General features: G+C 34.1%; 1 protein-coding gene across 1 annotated transcript; it reads right to left on the bottom strand.

Annotated features, from left to right (window-relative positions):
* Window positions 1-9,532: 9,532 nt before the first annotated feature.
* Window positions 9,533-11,714, bottom strand: LOC112703447 (probable glutathione S-transferase). The gene is made up of 2 exons (XM_025754894.3): window positions 11,138-11,714; window positions 9,533-10,094 (listed from the first exon to the last, which is right to left on the bottom strand). The coding sequence occupies exons 1-2, from the start codon at window positions 11,450-11,452 to the stop codon at window positions 9,750-9,752; spliced, it is 660 nt and encodes a 219-aa protein (XP_025610679.1). The 5' UTR covers window positions 11,453-11,714; the 3' UTR covers window positions 9,533-9,749.
* Between the last annotated feature and the right edge of the window lie 9,307 nt (window positions 11,715-21,021).

A 21,021-nucleotide genomic window follows, 5' to 3' on the forward strand; every position in this document is an offset into this window, starting at 1 on the left:
GTGAAGCTGTCTCCTTTCTCCAACATCTAGGTAACTCTATCCTCTGTCTAATGAATTAGAGTGTTGATTATAACTGTAGCTATTTATGGATTGAAATTGGACTGAATTAAGTTCTAGTTCCATGTTTTGTTTGAATGTTGTAATTGTGAAACCCATTCTAGGTTAGCAGTCATTGCAGTGGCAGTAATAAGAGTAATTAAAATATAATCCTTCACTCATGAGTCTTCTCGGATTCTGATGTTAAATCCCCTTTCTACTTCCCATAGTATACCTTTTTCTAGCACCTTTCTGCCCTCGATAATACTCCTCCAATCCCATGATGGGTTATTACCAACCTCTACTCTTAGGAAGCTTGAATATCTATAGCATTTACTCTGTAACACTTTACTGATGAGAGAATTAGGTCTGAAAATTAACCTCTAACCTTGCTTTGCGAGCATGGCAAGATTAAAAGCCTTCAAATCTTTAAAGTTTAGTCCCCCTTGCATTTTTGGTCTGCAAGAAATCTTCCATCCGATCCACTGCATCCTGTTTTTTGATCTTTTCTGCCCCCACCAAAACTGGAGTATGGCTCTCTGGATCTCTTCAATTAGTGTCTCCGGTAACTTGAAACAACTTAGTGTGTATATGGATATCGCCGTTGCCACCGCCTTAATAAGCACTTCGCATCCACTAGAAGATAATAGAGTCCTCTTCCAGTGGCTGAGCTTCTAAAATACCCTATCTTTAATGTAGTTAAATGTCGCTTTCTTTAATCTCTGAATCGCTGCCGATAAACCCAAATATTTTTTTATTGGCAACATGAGGGACAAGGAGAATCTCTGCCAAATGGTCCTAGACTGGAATTGGTGTGTTCTTACTAAAGAAGATTAATGATTTATCCAAGTTTACCTTTTGGCCACTAATTTCTTCGTAAGTCTGTAGAACCTGTAGTAATCTCTGGCATTTTACTTCTGAAGCTTTGCTAAAAAGAATTTAATTGTCTACAAAGAAAAGATGAGTAATTGTTGGACACCTCTGATTGAGTCTTAAACCATATATTTTTAGCCTTTGTTCTTCTCTGTGGAGCAGATGGAAGAGTCTCTCTGCACAAAACAAAAATAGGTAGGGAGATAGAGGATCACCTTGTCATAATCCTATACATGGTTTAAAATAACCATAAGATTGTCCATCCACAGTAACAGAGTAAGATATTGTCGTTACAAGTTCCTCAATCCACTTCATCCATTGATCACAGAAACCTAGCTTCTTCATCACCTTCCAAACAAAAATCCATTCCACTCTATCATAAGCCTTGCTCATATCCAGCTTTAATGCCAAATCATAATCTCCATGACTTTTATTTTTTAGAAAAAACATGAATTCGTGTGCAATTTGGACATTATCACTGATCAACCTACCCTTTATAAAAGCACTTTGAGAGTCACTGATTAGTCTATTCATAACTGATTGAAGTCTGTGCACCAGAATTTTAAATATGATCATATAAAAAACAGAGCTAAGACTAATCGGTCTGACTTGTTTTATAGAATTAGTGGCTGGCACCTTAGGTATGAGACATACCAAAGACATATGTGAGTATGATTAAAAGTTTTCAAAATTTTACCTCCGTAGAAAAAGCTTCTAATAGCTACTGTCACATCTCCCTTTATTGTACTCCAAAAAATTGAAAAATTTTTGCTGTGATTCCAACATCTCCCGGAGCCGAAAAAGGGTTGATGGAAAAGACTGCTGCTTTAATTTCCTCTTCAGTCACTGGCCTACACAACATTCTATCAGTGGCTGCATTTATTTTTGGCCTATTCCATCCAATTCTGCAGTCGGGTCTCTAGGATAGCTTGTTGTGAATAGATTTTCAAAGTATTTCTGTGCAATTTATACTCTTTCTGCCGGTTCCTTTGCTATATTCCCCTTCTCGTCCTCCAACTCCTTTATTCTATTTTTTCGGTTCCTCGTTTGAAACTTGGAATGAAAAAATTTAGTATTTTTATCGCCCTAATTGAGCCATTGCACCCTAGACTTCTCCCCCAATACCGTTCTTCTTCTTCCAATGCATCCTCTAGTTTAGTTTCTAAGATTTGGATAGCATTCTCATATGCCTGAACTCCTTTCTACATTTCTGATTCTATCCGATTCTTGAGAATCTAAATTTTCTTCCTTGAATTAGATTCAGAGTGTTGCTACCATTGTACGATTGAATGTCTATGGTGCGGAATTTATAACCCACAAACTAACCGGCAAGTGCACCGGGTTGTACGAAGTAATATCTCAGGTGAGTGAGGGTCGATCTCACGAGAATTGATGGATCAAGCAACAATGATTGAGTGATTTATTTAGTTAGATAAGCAGAAAAGAATTTTTTGAGAATCAATTACATTACATAGTAAATTCAGAGAATTAATAAAGCAAACAATAAATTGAGGTAAAATATATATGGAGAAAACAGTTAAGGTTTCAGAGTTATCTATCTTCTGGATTGACTTTTCTTACTAGCTATTTTAATCATGCAAGATTTAATTCATGGCAAACTATAAGTGACTACACCCTAAGTCCTTAGATCTTTTTAGTCTCTTCTAATCTTTATTAACTGTCAATTCCTTGGTCATTTAATTCCAATTAGAGGGTGAAGTTCAATTCTAGTTTATATGCCACAAAAACCCTAATTACTCAAATATAAGAGGATTATATGTCACGTATCCCGTTAAGTCCAGATAATTAGAAGTTTAGGAGAAATTGTTTTTAAGTTGTTGTTCAAGTAAAGAGCTTTTCCAAGTTATATAAGAACTCAATTAGAACTAATGTCATACTTCCATTCCACCCAAATTCATAACATAAAGAACGAAAATAATTCTTGAATTATAAATCAGTACATGAATTAAAATAGAAAAATAATAGTATCAATCCATACAATAGACAGAGCTCCTAACCTTAACAGTGGAGGTTTAGTTGCTCATGATTCAGAGAAAAAAACTAGGATTCAGGTAAATTGCGGAATGAGGTAGAAGCGAAGAGAAGAGCCCGAAGGGCTGATTCTTTCCCCTTTTATATCTAATCCTAATTAATGTAAATTATAATTTCTAAAACTAAATAATATCTTTTCCTATTTTAAAATAAAATAAAAATTCAATTAAAATTACTTAAGCTTCATGCGTAACTTTGTATGAGTGCCTGAGGACCACTTGGGGTATTAGGATCCACGCTGAACTTGGAAAACCTCAAGTTCAGCGTGGAACAAGCAGAGGCCTCCTTATTAGTTTCCCTTGAATCCACGCTGAACTTGGATTAACCCAAGTTCAGCGTGGGATGATACGTGACTCTCCCTTTGTGCGTTAGACTCCACGCTAAACTTGAAATTTTCCAAGTTCAGCGTGGAGGAGGCCGATTTGGATTTCCCTGGAGAGTTGATGCTGGCGCTGAACTTGGATAATTTCAAGTTCAGCGTGGAATGAACAGCATCAATTCTTCATTCTCTAGCCTTGGCCTAAACTCCGCGAAATTTGTCCAAAATGTTACCTGAAATAAATAGAATTTCAAACAACTCAAAGTAGCATTCATAATGGCTAAAATGTATTAAATTTTGATAAAACTTAGCAATTCAAGTGCAAATTCACAAGAAAAAGATAGAGAAGATGCTCACACATCAGTCTTCAACACTTCAGCTTTTCAGCTAGCTTAAACATTAGAGACCCATGAATATCTGTTATCCATGCCTGTTTGATTAAGCTAATCACCTCTTCATTTTCATACCATCGCTCCTGAAATTTGAACCTCGTCTTTACCTTCCTTTCTTCCCACTCGTATTGAGAAGAATGGCCTTTTGGTCTGAACCCAAATCGGATAAGTGTGCAAGAGTGGTTGTTGAAAATTCACCTCTCCACCCATTTGTAACAAGAGCTCTGTCCTGTAACACCCTACCATACAGAGTCTTATGCTTAAGTCATAATTCAAAGATGGCAAGGTATTACGACCTCTAAAATAAAAGTTTAGTACATATAGTAGTATGAATGATTGATTATAACTAGGAGCCTTTGTAGAAAAAGGGGTAAACAAAAACCGCAACTCGAAAGCGCAACACTCCGATCGATAACGTAACGAACAAGGATAACCAACGTGTGATTATGTATATATACAAAGGAGTGTCAAAAACAGGAATATCAAGACTCAAGATCCGGCTGCGAAGATAACCGATCCGAGCATAACAATATATACATATGATAAAAATAAGGAAAACCCCAAAGGAAACCCAAAGGGACACAAATACATAAATCCTATTCTCCAAAATTCTCCCATAAGAGGAGTCATCACAGTTTGTATTATTTAATGGAGATAAAAGTATCTAAGCAAAACATATAAACCAAAACATAACCCCGAGAACAAAGGATCTTCGCAAATCTAGGAGTCTCCAGCATGCCTCAGCGGGAAACCTCACGCCCTGCATCTGAAAACCACAAAATCCGCATGGGTGAGAACCAGAGGTCCCCAGCATGGTAACAGCTTCCACATATATAATACATAATAATGGAGGAAAGCCAAAGGCAATCCTAGAACTTCCCCCAAATAATATCAAAGCTTATAAACAAGCTAAACCATAAAGGGCATCTAACTAAAGATACTTCAGTCTAACTAATACTTCCCTTTCCAATTCCTTCAGACCTCCCAACCACCAGCAGGAGTATAAAATAGCAAGCACAGTTATATCAAGCAAGGAATATACAAATAGGAGCAGTTAAGGCATTTAGACAATTAGCAAGTAATATGCAGTCAAATAGGCAATCTCAAACAATTCACATAGTATGCATATGATGAATGCCTGTCCCTAGTGGCTGATGATATCATCTGTCGGTTATAAAGCCAACCCGACAAGTCCTGGCAGTTAACCCTTGGACTGTCCCTCTGTCACGCATCCCCAACTCGAGTTATACTCATCATAAACTTGATCATAATCATGATCTATATCCATCACCTTCACTGGTGAATATTTACGGGGGCGAGCTCATCCGGGTCTTTCACGGTGCCCGGCCACACTTATGACATAGGGTCAAAAGAGTATCAAGTCTCAACCTGGAGCACGTGGTGGCTAGCCACTGCTACTACCCAGGGAAACTCGTATCTCCGATAGTGGAAGTGCAAATCACAATTATCAATAATTCAGCATAAACATGCATGAATTCTCATCCATGGATCAACATCCATATCAGCCATTTCGGCTCACGGTTAAATCCATAACCAGCCAATATTCATAGCATACACAGCTATTCCGGCTCATGGTTCAGTCCAGAACCAGCCAATATATAAACAATTACGGCCCTTCGGCCAATGGCATAACCAGCACTTCCACCACCATCCTCCGCATCTCACATAATCATGCTTGATCCTCAATGATCATTCATTTTTCCCTTGCTTCACTCGCAAGTTACCTCATTCTCTAGCCCCTTTTTAATAGCTAGGCATGTCATATTGATTTAAGATATAAGTGGTGAGATCGGAGGCTTAGAAGTATGAAATTTGGCTTTTAAAACTCAAAAATCAACTTTGGGATGAAAACAGGTCCGCGCGTACGCGCACTCCACGCGCACGCGTGGATGACCTCAAAAACTTCATCGACGCGCAAGCGTCATGCACGCTGACGCGTGGATTAAAAATTTTCCAATCGACGCGTAAGCGTCAACCACGCGTACGCGTGGGTGTTCTCGTGCCCCAGGCACAACACTAGCACATTTCTGGCATAACTCTCTGGAAAATGGCTGGGCATTGGGTGCAGCACCATCGGCGCGCCTGCGCACATCACGCGCACGCGTGGATGCCATTTTCTGGAAGATCGGCGCGTACGCGCCAGGTGCGCCTACGCGCAAGGGGTTATTCTGCTAAAAATTTTCTAAGTTAAAAGCTGCAGAATTCACAGATTTGAACCCCAATCTTCCAACAGACATAACTTTCTCATTTTAAATCGTTTTTCACCCGTTCTTCGAACGGCATGGACATCCCGGATCCAATTTCATTTCTAAATAGATTTGGCACAAAACAGAGATCCGTAGTCCAAGTTATGTTCCACCAAAATATGCCCAAAAACCATGTTTTTCATAAAAACCACAAAGTGCCATTTTCAAAACAAGCCATTCCCAACTCTTTTCAAAATCAATCAAAACATGCCATTTTCATCCCTTTCCTTTGAAATCAATCAAAATACATCAATTTCAACATCAAGCCTCCTCAACTCACACATTGACACTTTACCACAATATACAAAATCACTATCTCATCATTCTAACCCACTTCACCCAAGTGGCTCAAACTCAAATATATTGACATATCATATACTCTTACTCATGCCAATTCTCAACAACACCAATTCCAATAAATCATCATTGTACAAAATCAATATCATACTCACCATCAACATGGTCCAACCCACAATTCAACCATAACCAATCATCAAGCATATATCACAACATGCATATTTCTCATACATCATACCATCAAGGCATCATTAATCATCATCACATATATGACCACATCATATATCTCAATCATTCAACAACATCAACATTTTAATGCCTATCTTAGGGCCTCTAGCCTAAGTATTTCCTACCACATTACATATTAGATACGGGAAACCGAAACCATACCTTAGCCGATTTTCCCAAGCTCCACCGGAGCACTTCCAAACCACTTATCCACAAGCTCTCAAGGCCTCAAAACCTCCAAGAACAGATTTTTCACCACCAAACCCTTTTCAAGCTTTTCAAAATCACCAATCAAGCTCCAATATCCTCACATACACAACCTAAGCCACAACCATCATACCCATACACAACATCTCAAAACCCAAGCATCATAAAACAACAAAATACACTAGGGTTGAGAATCTTACCACACCCAAGGTCCAAGGAGACAAGATTAACCTTCTCCTTCAAGAGAGTTGGGTCCTATAACATCAAAGAACCCAAAATCTCAACATTTCACCCATGAAACTCGAAAATAAGGGCTGAGATTTCGAACAGCAACACGTGGCTTACCTCAAGATTGGTTGTATGGGTTTTGTAGAGCTCTCCGCGGTGAACGCGTGGCCGCAAACGGAGCGGCAATCGGAGCTCTAGATCAAAAGTTATGGTGGTTTGAAGATCAACCAAGGGAGAGAACTTGAGAGAGTGTTCTTCCTCCCTTTCTCTCTAATTTCAGCTTGTGTGTGTAACAAATGAGGAGAGAGAGTGCTGAAAACTAGGGTTTTGGTTAAGTTATGTTGGGCCAAGGGCCCACTTTGGGTCCAATTGGCCCGGTTTGGCCCGTTCGGTCCAATTTTGGTCCAAATTCTATAAAATGTACCAAAATTCTCGTCTCAATCTCCTCTATCACATTTAGCCATAAAAAATCACATTTTAGGCTTTCTAGAATAAATTCTCATTTATGGGTTAATTAGCCGTTAATTAACCGGGTTTTACATGTCCAATCTCTCCTTTATATGATTTTCTCCAAATTGAGGATTACTCCAAGTGCATTTATCTCCCTCATAACCAATGCCAACTAGCTTTTCCTCATTGATGAAATTTCTAAACTGTTGTATTGAAGTGCTGGATTTTTGTTTTTCTCCCTCTTTTTTCTCTTGATTTTTAATTACATTGAAGTCTCCTATTATTGCCAACATTTCACTTCATCCTTCCATTATCTGCAATAGTTTTGCAAATTGAAACCCTCTATTTATCTCATCTGTATGCAAGTAAACTCCTACAAATTTCCATTTTAAACCCGCTTGCTGGTTCTTTATGGAAAAATACACAAAGAAATGGTCATGTGTCTACTATGCACCCGCACTTCATCCTTCCAAGCCATTTTTAATTCTTCAGACAGGCCAATGGATCAACTGTAAAAACAGATTTGTAGCCTCCTTAGCACTCTCTCCACTGTTAAGGTACTATTTTTTGCCTCACAAAGAAATAATACCTCGAGAGAATGGGATCTAGAAATTCCTTTGATGTTGAGAACTGTCAGCAGTTTTTCCAAACCCCGACAATTCCACATCATCGCTTTCATCTCTCCTTGGGTGCCAATTGTTGGGTGGCACCCTCTCCCTTCTTCAACTATTCCTCTTCCTCATGACAAAGTTTTTTAACACCTATACTCTCTCCCGATCCTCCAGATCTCCTCTTAATACCTAAGATAGCTTGAAAGCTATGTTTTTTCCTTGCTATTTGCTTCAGATTTTGTTTTTTAATCTCTCCTCCTGCTGCACTGAAGGTGAAGCATCCATTAACTAATTTAGATAGAGTTGGCTCTATTGATTGGGCCACTATGTTGCTGTCTTTATCTCTTTCTTCCCATGTTTCTAATCTCTTCCCCCCTCCTTATTCCCTTCCATTATTAGCATTTTCTGGCCACTTTGCACCCCTTGATCATCTTGTTTGATTTGTGAGTTTCGGTCTTAAACAGAGAGACATGCAAATTCTCTGATCGGGTTAACTGGGATTGATTTTTTCTGTTTATGTATGTGTCCCTGCGCAGCATTGGGTTGATTCGGATTGTTGTTTTCTTTTTTATCCTCCACTCGCCTACCGAATTGATCTGCCCATAGCCATGCTTCCCATTCCGCTTCTTCTCCTCCTCCTTGCGCTATATTTGTTAGGTTTTCTGAACATGCTCTGATCTCATGCTTGATGCACCCACAACAATAACAAAAACTACTAATTCCCTCGTACTTGAGTTAAAGGTCAATAATTTTTTTGTTGCTTCCCGAAATTCTTATCTTCCTCCTCAATGGTTTTGTGATGTCTAGGAGGACTTGAATTTTTAAAATTCTCTCCTCCTTTTTCTTCATAGAGAAGACAGCAACATCCATCACTTTTTCCAGCATATGTCCTACCTTTTTTCCCAATCTTTTGGTTCTCTCCTATTTTTTTTCTCAATTCTTTGGTTTTACATTGCTCCGATAAACCCCACAGTTGTATCCATATAAGAACATGAGAGAATTCTGCATCATTGATAATTGAATCTTCCCTCCATCTTTTCAGATTTAGAATATAATTCTTGAACAATCAATGAGCCCTTTTTCCACCCTGAACAATTTAATTTCATCCTTGAAGAAAAATTAGAATTTGTTAGCTCTGTGATTTAAAACACAGAAACCTTCTAGTTATTGTGTTTAGAGCGGCCTCCAATATACCTGCACTGAATGATCTATCCGCCAGTAATTTTTCAATCAAACTTTTAGTACATAAATCCAATTCCTTTTGATATCCTCATTTACAAAAGCTATGATCTATTCCTTCTCTAATTCAGCTTGTCTTCTACCCATTCCTTGTGAGGTAGCAAGAGCTGCTATTGTAATTATCGTTGATACTTTAGAAATTTTGACCAGCAAAATAAGTATATTCCGCAAATCCTAGCACAACTTGAAAAACTTTAGCAACAGAGCAGATAATTAAATTTGAATGTATTCTTGAATAATTTATTAGCCAACGACAAACTTTTAAATAAAATTTTAATTCGGGACAAAATAATTATTGACTTACAAAATTAGAAAATACAGTGCGAAAAAAAATAGAAGTTTGAGCAACAATGTTATATAATAATAATACAGAAAATATTAACTACTTAGACAAATAAAACACCAAATACATGGTAAAGTGCTACGAATCCCATACCAAATATACATAATTTCTTCGGATACCATAAATTCCTACTAAAAGCATAAAATTGGGCACAGCAAAGTGCCCTTTTATTATTACAGAATCATTTAACTAAACTTGGCGGCCTCTTCACTCTAAACCAAACTTCTTTCTCATCTCAACAATGAAATCATAGACTTTGTTTTGATCAGGGAGTGAACTAGAGACACTTTCCTTCTGAAGACACCTCTTGGCCCAAGCAATGAATTTGGGACACTCTTTTTCTATGTTGATGTTGCCAAATGTCTCATATGCCTTGAACCAGCTGTAGAATGGAACAAGTGACACATCAACATAACCAATGTTGTCACCTCCAAAATAGGGCTTGTCACCAAGTTGATCCTCCAAGAGTTTAAGGGCATCCAAGAACTCTTTCTTCCCAGCTTCTTGTTCTTCTCCTTTCAGTGTCCATACCTTCCTTCCAGCATCATAAATCTGTTTGACATATCAAGAAATTAAATAATTAAAGAGAGTTGATTGGATTATAAAAATGGAAGAAATATTAAATTAAAATGAAAAGTATTAGTTTTTTATGGATTTAACTTGCTTACAATTTTTAGTAATGAAATGTTTTTTTGACATTTAATTATGTATTATTGTATAAACAAAATTTTTTAACTCAATGACTATTCACAATGTTGATATGACTCGGCCTATGATTCTACAAGGGAATTATTCTTAATTCAAAAAATTTATTGTTCAACAACTGGTATACAATGAGGAAAACACCTTTTTATATATTTTTTCATAATGAAGAAGTTAAGCCTCCGATAAGGGACTAATCTTAAAGGATGATTAGTTTGAGATTATGGTCATATAGATTAATACACTCATTTATTTGGAAAGTGGTTAATTTTGACTCAGGGACATAATTAATAAACAGGATCTTTGTAACACACTGATACATAAAAAGCAAGCAAATGAGGGGCAAAAGAACAACTTAGAAACAGGAAAAGTAGCTTCACCACTTAAAAATTAGTATAGATTGGGAGAATATCTTAGTAAAGAAAAAGGTCCAACATAAAGTGACATATATATTCCTTATCCAAATTGGTACCATTTTTGCATTTTGCTTTTTTACATGCAGCCCATCTATGTTCTAGACTACATCCAGAGGGTCACAGATTAGCTAGCAAGAAAGTATAATAACCAATCATTTGAGAGTTGTTCTACAACAAAAATATATAGAAATTAGGAATTAAACATATATTAAAAAAGAAACATACAAAAAAATATTTGTTATCTAAATCAAAATATGTCAAATTTTTATCAACCAAGAAACAAGGATAATAGGCACAAAAAAGGACAGTTTCTATTTTGAGATTATTACAAAGATCGCAGCACAAATTACGAAAAATCTCATTGACTATTACAGAAAATAAAATAAAATAAAAAATAATTTAAAACTAAAAAAGAATGACATTATCCGTTAATTAAATTACAATATTACTCTCAGGAAAAAGGAAGAGGGTAGGTACCTTCTTGTCGACAAAATCAGCCCAGAACCTAGCCTGAGCTCTTTGATAAGGATCAGAAGGCAACAAAGGAGATCTATCACTCCACACTTCATCAATGTATTGAACAGCAATTAGAGACTCACAAATGGGTTTTCCATTGTGAATAAGAACTGGGATTTTCTTATGAACAGGGTTCATTTTCAGCAACAGAGGGCTCTTGTTCCTCAAGTCCTCATCTTTGTACTCATACTTGATACCCTTTTCAGCAAGTGCTATTCTTAACCTCATCCCAAAAGGGCTTGGCCAGAAATCAAGTAGAGTTACTTCATCTGCCATTGTTGATTTGCAACACAAGAATGGAGAGATTGATAGAGTTTAAAGAAGAGAGAAGAGAGAAGTAGAGAAGTGTTTTATTTTGTAGTTGAATGACTCTGCTCACGGGGCTGTTTATATTTATAGGCTGAAGCTGAAAGTTGGTACTGTGCACCTTTGGAATGTGATGATATTTGACTGTCAATTACTCAGTTAATTAAATTAATTAAATTAACATAATTGCATAAAGACGATTGATCTGTGCAACTTTACAACCGCCTGCAGCACAATTTTCTAGAATATTTGTGAAGGTATTAGTAGAAATTAATGTTGATAAAGAGAATCTTTTGGTAAAATAGTATTTTGGCCTGCAGGTTTAGATCAAATATTCAAATTTTAATTTGATTAATATTTTAAATATTTTATTTTAATTTTAAAAAATTTTGAAAGTTTTATTTTAATTTTTTTAAAAAAAATTAAGTAGATTTAATGTTTTTTATTATTAAATTTAATATAAAATAATTCGTATATTAAAAAATTAAAAGCATCTAATGTAATATATAAATAAAATTGATTTATTAATGATTATTAATAAATTTTTTTTTAAATGTAAATTGTTGATATTTAATCATTAGAATTTAGAATTTTGTAAAAAAAAATTAAAAAAATATTACAAGAGAATTTTAATTATATTTTTATAACACATAAAAAAATATAACTTAACTAGTAATATTATTAATTAACATCCACATCATTTATATTATTAACTATTAATATTAAATTTAATTTTATGACAATATTAAAACTGTTTAAAATTTTTTAAAACAAAAATAAAATATTTAAAACATTAGAACCAAATCAAAATTTGATCAACTTTAAAAACCAGAATAACAATTTACCTAATATTTTATTCATCAATTAATCATATTTGTTGAATTGTTGTTTTATAATTATTCATGCAATTAATTAAAAAATATTTTTTATAATATTATATAATTAGATATTATATATATACACACACAAAAAATTAAATCCTATTACTAATGCTTTTTTTATCTTAAAATTAATTTAATTAGTTATTTTTCGTATAGAATTCATTTGACCAGTTAAATTAAAGATGATCATTTATAGTTAATTAATGTAAATAATTCTTAATTTTGGTCAATATAGTATATAAAATTAGCTTATATAACTTAATTTGAGTCCATTAAATTCGATTTAATTAAATTTTTAAATTATTTTGAATAATTTAAATGCTGATCATAATTTAAACGTCTAAACATCAAATAGTTATTATATTATCAAAAAATACTTAATTGTCTATATCAATATCGTATTAGCGAATATGATAGCAAAAAATTGACTAAAAATAAATACAATTATAATTTTGAATAACAAAAAATTTAATTAGTTGTTTTTAAAAAATAAAATAAATATTATCTTTATTATACTTTTTATGTTATATATATGTACATTAAAAATTGCAAGTTAGGTTATTGATGAGATTGGTATGATGGTAAAGATTTTAGATAATATATAGCAGACTTTATATATAACATAATATATTATTGTTATTAAAAAAATAAAGAAAAAAAATATGAGCATGGTTAAGGTGATATGATGAAAAATAAAATAAAATAAATATTGCTTATGTAAATATGGTACCACCATAAATCGTGATTAGTGATTTCTAACTTTGATAAATTCCAAATAACGATTTTATTCTGTTATATATAAAACTTATTTTTTTCTAAATTACTAAAATATTAAGAATTTATTATTCATGGTTTATTCTCTCAAAATGCATTATTAACAATTTGTATTTTAACGATTTATCTTCTCTACTACATCCAGATCAGAGAAATACTCTATTACAATAGTAAATCACAGAAAACATTTTCAAAAAATTTATATGCTGATGAAAATATATTTAAAAAATTAAAACAAAAAATATTTTGAAAATTTAAATTTTGATAAAAATAATTGAATGCTGGATATTTACTTTTATAAAGATTTTAGAGATTTTGATTTTTGAAAAATATTGTTATTGATATCTATATCATCTAGAGATGTTTTTGCAGTTTTTTCTTCTATATTATTTTGAGCAATTAAGTCATTTTCTCTGGGGCATTCAAAAAATTTTAGCCACTAAACTTCGGTAGTTACTTATACGAGTGTGTTGTGTTGCTAAATTGCTATGGTATTTTCTAGGATTCTCTTTTCTATATCTTTGGGCTATGGTTTGTTGTCGCACGTTATGTATGTTTCTGGGGCATTCGAAATTAAAGGACAAGTAACGTAGAATCGAGATTCAAGGCGACAACCATATGTCAGTGCTTAAGTCAGCAACATTTTCCCACTATTTTCTTTTCTTTTTCAATGAAAAATAAAATAAAAATACTTTCCACGAAATGTGATGCAATCCATTACGTGATCAGGTATTCTAGTCAACTCCAATTTACTGGGATTTTTTTTAAATAAATTAATTAAATATTTTATTTATCCATAAATATAAGGACAATTTACTTAATTAAATAAATTCCATAAATCTTTTATCCATATACACAAAATACAAATTTATTACATGTATGTGTAATTTATATTATTAGGTAAATTGTGGGAGCCAACCACGGTTTCTACTCTCTACATAAACCGTGATTGGTAGGAACGGATTACTCATAAAAAAAATTGACCCTAAACTGTGGCTGAGTCCCACAGATTTTGAAGGGAAAATGATATGTTATGAAGATGAGGCATTCAAAGGTACCCCTTGCTTTCCACGGTTTACGTCTCTAGTAGTATAAATACATAATTTTTGGATTATATTACTCAAAATCACTTTTAGATAAAAAATTACTAAAATAGACATCAACTTAAATAATTTTTGTATATTATCTTATCATTGTAATTCACCTATTTGAATAAATTTTATTAATTAATTTTATAATAAAATTAATATTTATATACTAAAATAAAAATAACATAAAAATTGACAAAATATATTTTTAATTAAAACTAACAAAATATAAATTTTAGATAGTACTAAGAATAATAAAAAAAATTAAATATTTACTTTGATAGTGATTGAAATAAATCAAAAATATTTTTATGATATTTTTTATATAATATATTTTTAGTACTCTTTTTTAGTATGTTATAATTTTTTTATTATTATTTACAATTAACTTTTTATTTAATTTACTTCATCTAATAGGATCAATAAATTATATTATAAAAAGATAATTAAAAAATAATACAAAAAATTACCATTATAAAAATGTATAATGTCAAATAAATAATTAACAAAAAAATAAAAATAATAAATAATAGGAAAAGAGAATTCATATAAACAGAAATACTAAGAATTTCATAAATAATACAATAATAACATGCATAAAGGATAAAGTTGGTAAAATGTAAATAAAAATTGAATGTTGATGGCTAAAAGTTGTTGGTGAAACGCAGAAGTTTAAAATTGTTGCTTCTTGTAAACGTGGTTTTGAAGGCAAAATTACTTGTTTATGAAAAAAAAATTTTGCCAAACCAAAGATCGAAACTTTCAAGAAATCTAAACTTGCTTCTTCTCTTCCAACGTGTTTTCCAAACACACCCAAAGTGATTCAATTAAACGTGGCCATTCTAAGTCCTTCATAAACCGTTGCTGGTAGCAAAGTTTTATGTACATTTTCGTTCCTCAATAAACCATGATAGCTTGTCACGGTTTATGATGATTCTCTTTCATGAGTAATCCGTCCCTGTCAGCCACGGTTTATGTAGAGAGTAGAAATCGTGGCTCCCACGGTTTACCTAATAATATAAATTGCACATGCAGGTAACAAGTTTGTGTTTTGTGTATATGGATAAAGGTTTCATAGAATTTATTTAATTAGGTAAATTACCCTAAATATAATTTAAAGAGTATTTATTTTTTTGGCTGATTTTTTTTCATATGAAAATATATTAGGACTTACATGTTGAAATGGGGCTGAGTTTTCTCTATATTATAAAGGTATATGTGATATTTAATAAGGCCAGTTTTTTAGTGGCATTAAAAATGATGTCTAAGGGTGGCCAATTATTGATCTACCAATAGATGTGTGATACATGGCAAAAAGATTATGAGAGAAAGCTTACTTAATTAGTATTGAAAAATGAGAATGATAAAGGCACAGTAACTCATTGAATGTTATTGTGAGGATAAAATGAAAAATTAAGCACCAAAAATTGAACTTTATAGTGTAGGCGGTGAACTAGTCCAACAAAAACATAAAAAAAAACACTAATACGAACAAAAATTGGTAAAAACCAAAGAGACAAGGTCTTGAGTTGTTTCGATTATTTTTTTTTAGACGAAAATAGTAGATAACCAAATTTAGGATACATAATTTGAAAAAAAAAACTAATTTGCAAGGAAGAGGACAAAAATAAAAAAGAAAAAGAAGAGAGGAAAACACCCTCCATGACGCCTCCTCTTCTCCGTTTCAAACTCTTTCGTCTCTTTAATGATTTTCTTTTTTATTTCTAACAAAACTCTATTATTTTTGTTAGTATTCATGAACGCTAACATTTTTCTACTAGCATACCATCTTCATATACCCAAATTCTTTCGAGAGAAAATCCACGGTACCAAAAACAATGTAAATAAAACACACATAATCGATAAAATCTTCTTATTCCGGTTACAAGTTGCTCTGTCTTTGCCAATCGTCGCTAGCCTGCCTCCGATATCTATCTTCTCCAATGACGAGTACCACTGACAATTAGCTCTCCAGTATTTTGCTGCAATCTCAACGGCGATTTTTCATCGGTTTTTCACTTTTTCTCTTTTTTGGGCGGATCACAAACAATGAAATGTGAATGACCAATGCCTATTGCAATGAGCGGTCTTTCCAAACCCAGAAAATCCTAACTCATATAATACCTTAGCAATCATGAATGATGTGTTAACATCTATTTTCTCTTTATTTTTCTAGCAAAAAACATCCATTTTCCCAAATCATCGTTTAAAATATTTATCCCCACCATTAGCCTTTTTACCATGTGTAATATAAAGTAACTCAGTCAAGAAAGCCAGGTATCTACAATTAATTGAAAATTTTTTTGTAATCACCATAGTCATAGTAAAACAATAGGTACTACAAAACGCACCATTTAATAATATTTGAGTGGTATTGTATTTCACTCTGCTATGGATCTGTTTCAATTTTTTTAAAAGAACAAAATATCATTAACGTTTTGTGGGTGGGTGAATTTTTTTTTTAATAAAAAAAAGCAAACTGGCATAACTGGATTGCATAATTTTTTTTAAAAAATTTAGCATGGACAAAACATCAGTGACGTATTGTATAAAAAAATATTTTTTTAATTTTACTATAGACAAAACATCAGCGACGTATTGTATATTTATTTTTTTAATTTACGTAAAGAAAAATGTCAGTAACGTTTTGCTTGAAGACATATTTTTAAATTATTTTTCAGTCAAAACGTCATTGACGTATTGCAGAAAAAGTAAAAACGTGAATGACGTTTTGTGAAAGCGTCAGTGACATTTTGTGGTAGGAGAAATAAAAAATATAAAATTAACTATAAAAGAAGTTCTGGATTGTACTAAAATGCAAAGATGGAGTATGAGAGTAAATTTCTACATAGAAAAAGTTCGTGAGTGAGTGTGATGAGTGTATAAAATGGAGGGTTATATTAGTTTAAAAATATACTACAATGGTCAAATTTTATCTCATATACATGAAGGCGTGAGCTTTTTATGTGAGAATCCATGTGATATTGTTGTTGTTCTTTCAATAACATATGAAGGATTTAAGAGTATACTTTCTCAAAGTGTAGATCATTAAGTGTAAAAGAGAGTCATAAATATTCTGTACATGTAGCCTATGCTAGTATTTGGTGGTTTCGGCCAATTTCAAATAATGCATGTGACTGATAAAGCTAGTATGCAAAGAATATTTTTTACCTATCATCAAACTAGAGCACAGGCCTCACTTATCGAGTTGTATATTGAGTTCGAAGAAATCGATGATGTTGATTTTCTAGAACCTAACATAGATTGGGTGGGTTATAATGTTGAAAGCGATGAAGAGTTTGAAGGTAATTATGAAGTTGTTGGTCCAACTAAAGATGTAGAGGAAGATGAGATAATGATTGAAGGAGATGTGGCTGATGTTACAAATGCACTAATCGGACAATATCCATTTGGAGAGCCATCTTTTATGCATGCTTTGAATCTTGATGCCATGCATGCATCGGAATTTTCTGAATATGCCAATACAGGTAATGTTGTTGTTGTTCACTTTTTTAAGATTAGTAATATTATTATTTGTTTTGTTTTTATATTAGTGTTTTCTTTATTTTTATATTGTTATTACTATTTATTGTTGTCATTATTATTATTAATAATAAAATATTATTTAGATTTATTTTTGTTTTATTATTAGTGTAGCTCTAGCTGTTGTAGCTGATGGTGAATTCGATGTTGGAATGGAGTTTAACTTTAGAGAGGTTGTTATTGCATCAGTTAAAGAGTATTCGAAGAAGAGTTGATTACATGGTATATGAATCAGAACCAACAACATTCTATGTTAAATGTGTACAGTACGAAACAAGGTGTGATTGTCTCATCAGAGTTAGTCTTATGAAAAAATAGTATTGTTGGGTGATAAGGAGGTACAATGGTAGTCACACGTGCACCAGAAGTACTATATCTCAAGATCATGCTAAACTGGACTCTGATACAATTGCAGAAGCGATAAAGCCATTAGTTGAAGCTGACCCGTCCATAAAGGTGAAAGCTGTCATTGCTGAAGTGCAATCAAAGTTCAACTACACGATAAGTTATTGCAAAGCATGGTTGGCCAAGTAAAAGGAAGTTGAGAAAATATTTGGTGGGTGAGAATCTTCATATGAAACTTTGCCCACATGGTTTGAAGTAATGGTTGCAAAAGAACCATCAACAGCTATTGAGTACGAAACTACATATGTCTATCGAGGGGATGAGTTAGTTGAAGATCTCCAGATTCTGACACGAGTCTTCTGGGCTTTCTACCCGTACATTAAAGCATTCAGAAGTTGCAAGCCAGTGGTCCAAATTGATGGCACACATTTGTATGAAAAGTATAAAGGAGCTCTTTTAGTTGCAGTATCACAAGATGGCAATGGAAATATCGTGCCTCTTGTATTTGCTATAGTCGAAGGTGAGACTGCCGATGCCTGACACTTTTTTCTTAGCCATTTGCGAACACATGTAGTTAATCGGGATGGTGTTGCCATTATCTCGACATGAGTTAATTATCTTAGCTGTAGGTCGTAATAATGGAGCATCGGAATATCCAAGAGCTATTCACATGTTTTGCATCCAACACATAACATCCAACTTTTTGAGGAGTTTCAAGGCACCACTCCTACAGAAGCTAATTGGAAACATTGGCTATTCTAGAACAATGCATGAATTCAATACGCGTTACTAGAGATTATTGAGCGGGGGGAGGCTTACAAGTAATGGCTAGACTGGATCCCTCGACAGCAGTATGCCTTGGCATATGATGGTGGACATCGTAGGGGCAATATGACAACTAACCTAGTGGAGTGCTTTAATGGAGTACTAAAAGGGGCACGCAATCTTTCGGTCACAGCTCTTGTTAAGGCAATGTTTTACAAACTAAATGCATTGTTCACAAGGAAGAGAGCTGAGGCTGATGCTCGTATAAGTGCAGGACAACTATTTTCTGAATATGCAACTCAGAAAATTCTGTCATATCAGCGCTCAGCGGGAAACATCCAAGTTAACTTATTTGATAGGCAGAACGAGGTCTTTGAAGTGCGTGAGATGCCTAGTGATTTGAAGTTTGCAGTAAACTCAGCATTGTGATTGTGGTGAGTTTCAGGTAGATTGAATTTCGTGTTGCCATGTATTTGGCTGTTGTGCAAACCAGCGCCTGGATTGGAAACAGTATGTGCACGAGATTTACACGATAGGAGAGATCCAAAAGGTATACAAAACCCAATTCAGGCCACTAGAAAACCCAACAATATGGCCCTTGCATCAAGGACCAAGAGTAGTACCCAATCCCCACCTCAAACGAGTGGCCAAAGGTCGTCCTAAGAAAATTCGTTTCTTGAATGAGATGGATATTCGTGATCTACGTGGTCCTAGGCGTTGTAGGCTTTGTAGCGGTGAGGGTCATAGCCGAAGCAGATATCCGCGCCGTGGTGATGCCAGTGCTAGTGGATCGGCTCCAAATTCGTAGTCTGTGGCCGTAATTTGTGATCTTAGTCATTTCTGTCATTTTGTATAGTATTATGTTCAATTGTAGTTTGTCATTTGAGGTGTATCCAACACTTTATCTAGCCTTATATTTGTATTGAATCATGTGATGGTTACTTTGTTTAAGTTAATTTTCAAGTTTACTTTAATTAGAGAACTAAATAAAACAACACAATGGGTAGAAAATTAAAACAATAACATAAAATTACATTCCCTGACCCTAAACCATAAACAACCGGGTTAACTCATTTAAATATACTTTTCTTCACAGTTTCGGCCACCTTAGAGCATTTCTTTTTTACCCTCTTCTTGATCAATGACGGACTCCATTTAGATCAACTCTTACGGGCCGTATCAACCCTAAGGTTGTAACCTTTACCTTGGACATCTGTAGGATAACACAAATATAGTCATGATCAATACACACCAACACAAATACCAATATAGATCAATGATAAATACAATTCTAGTCAACAATAACAATTAAATTACCTAAACCAAACTCGTCACCCACAACATCATCACCTGTACCAGGTTGATCAACCTCATCCTCATCTGCAAGAATCTCATCAACCACATCCTCACCTCCAGGAGTCTCATCAACTACATCCTCATTCTCCTCCTTGTCACCCTCAGGCATAGAAATTTGTGTCAGACTTTGGCGACATCCAATCCCTCTGTGGACACTCTTAACTGAATCAATAGAAGTTTTTCCCTAGAATGCTCATAATAGGCTCGCGGTGGATGCCTCGCATCCAAAGACAATCGTCCGAGAACAACGTCAGCCACTGGCACCTATAGAGGGTCCTGGATAGAGTATAAACCATTAACCCACTGAGATGACTCGGGACCCTGAATCCAATAAATAATGTGTCTATATTGATCCTCATCCTGTGCCACTGTGCCTAGTAATTATGTCAATGAACTTTGCAGTGCCTGTGTCAATCTATATGCCTCACACATGGTAGATGGCTGACCATATGGCTGTAGGAAAGGGTAGATGAAAGGTTGTGTATATTCCTGTGTGTATGGTGGAGGTGGATAATGTGGATATAGTTGTGAGTATGGTAGCTGTATGAAGGTTAGGTGGAAGGTTGTGGATATTCCTGTAAGTACTGTAGGTGTGGATATTGTGGTGGGTATGATATGGCTATTAATATGGCAGGTATGGATATGATGCGTATCCATACGACTGTGAAACCAATGGTTGTTCCTGCCGAGGTGGTCCTTGTTGTTGAGGTGGTTGTTCTTGCTGTGGTTGTTGTTCTTGCTGATGTGGTTGCTCTTGTTGACATTCTTTCTCTTGCTCAGTAAGCTC

This window comes from Arachis hypogaea, chromosome 7 (genome assembly GCF_003086295.3).
Source record: "Arachis hypogaea cultivar Tifrunner chromosome 7, arahy.Tifrunner.gnm2.J5K5, whole genome shotgun sequence".
NCBI classification, from domain to species: domain Eukaryota; kingdom Viridiplantae; phylum Streptophyta; class Magnoliopsida; order Fabales; family Fabaceae; genus Arachis; species Arachis hypogaea.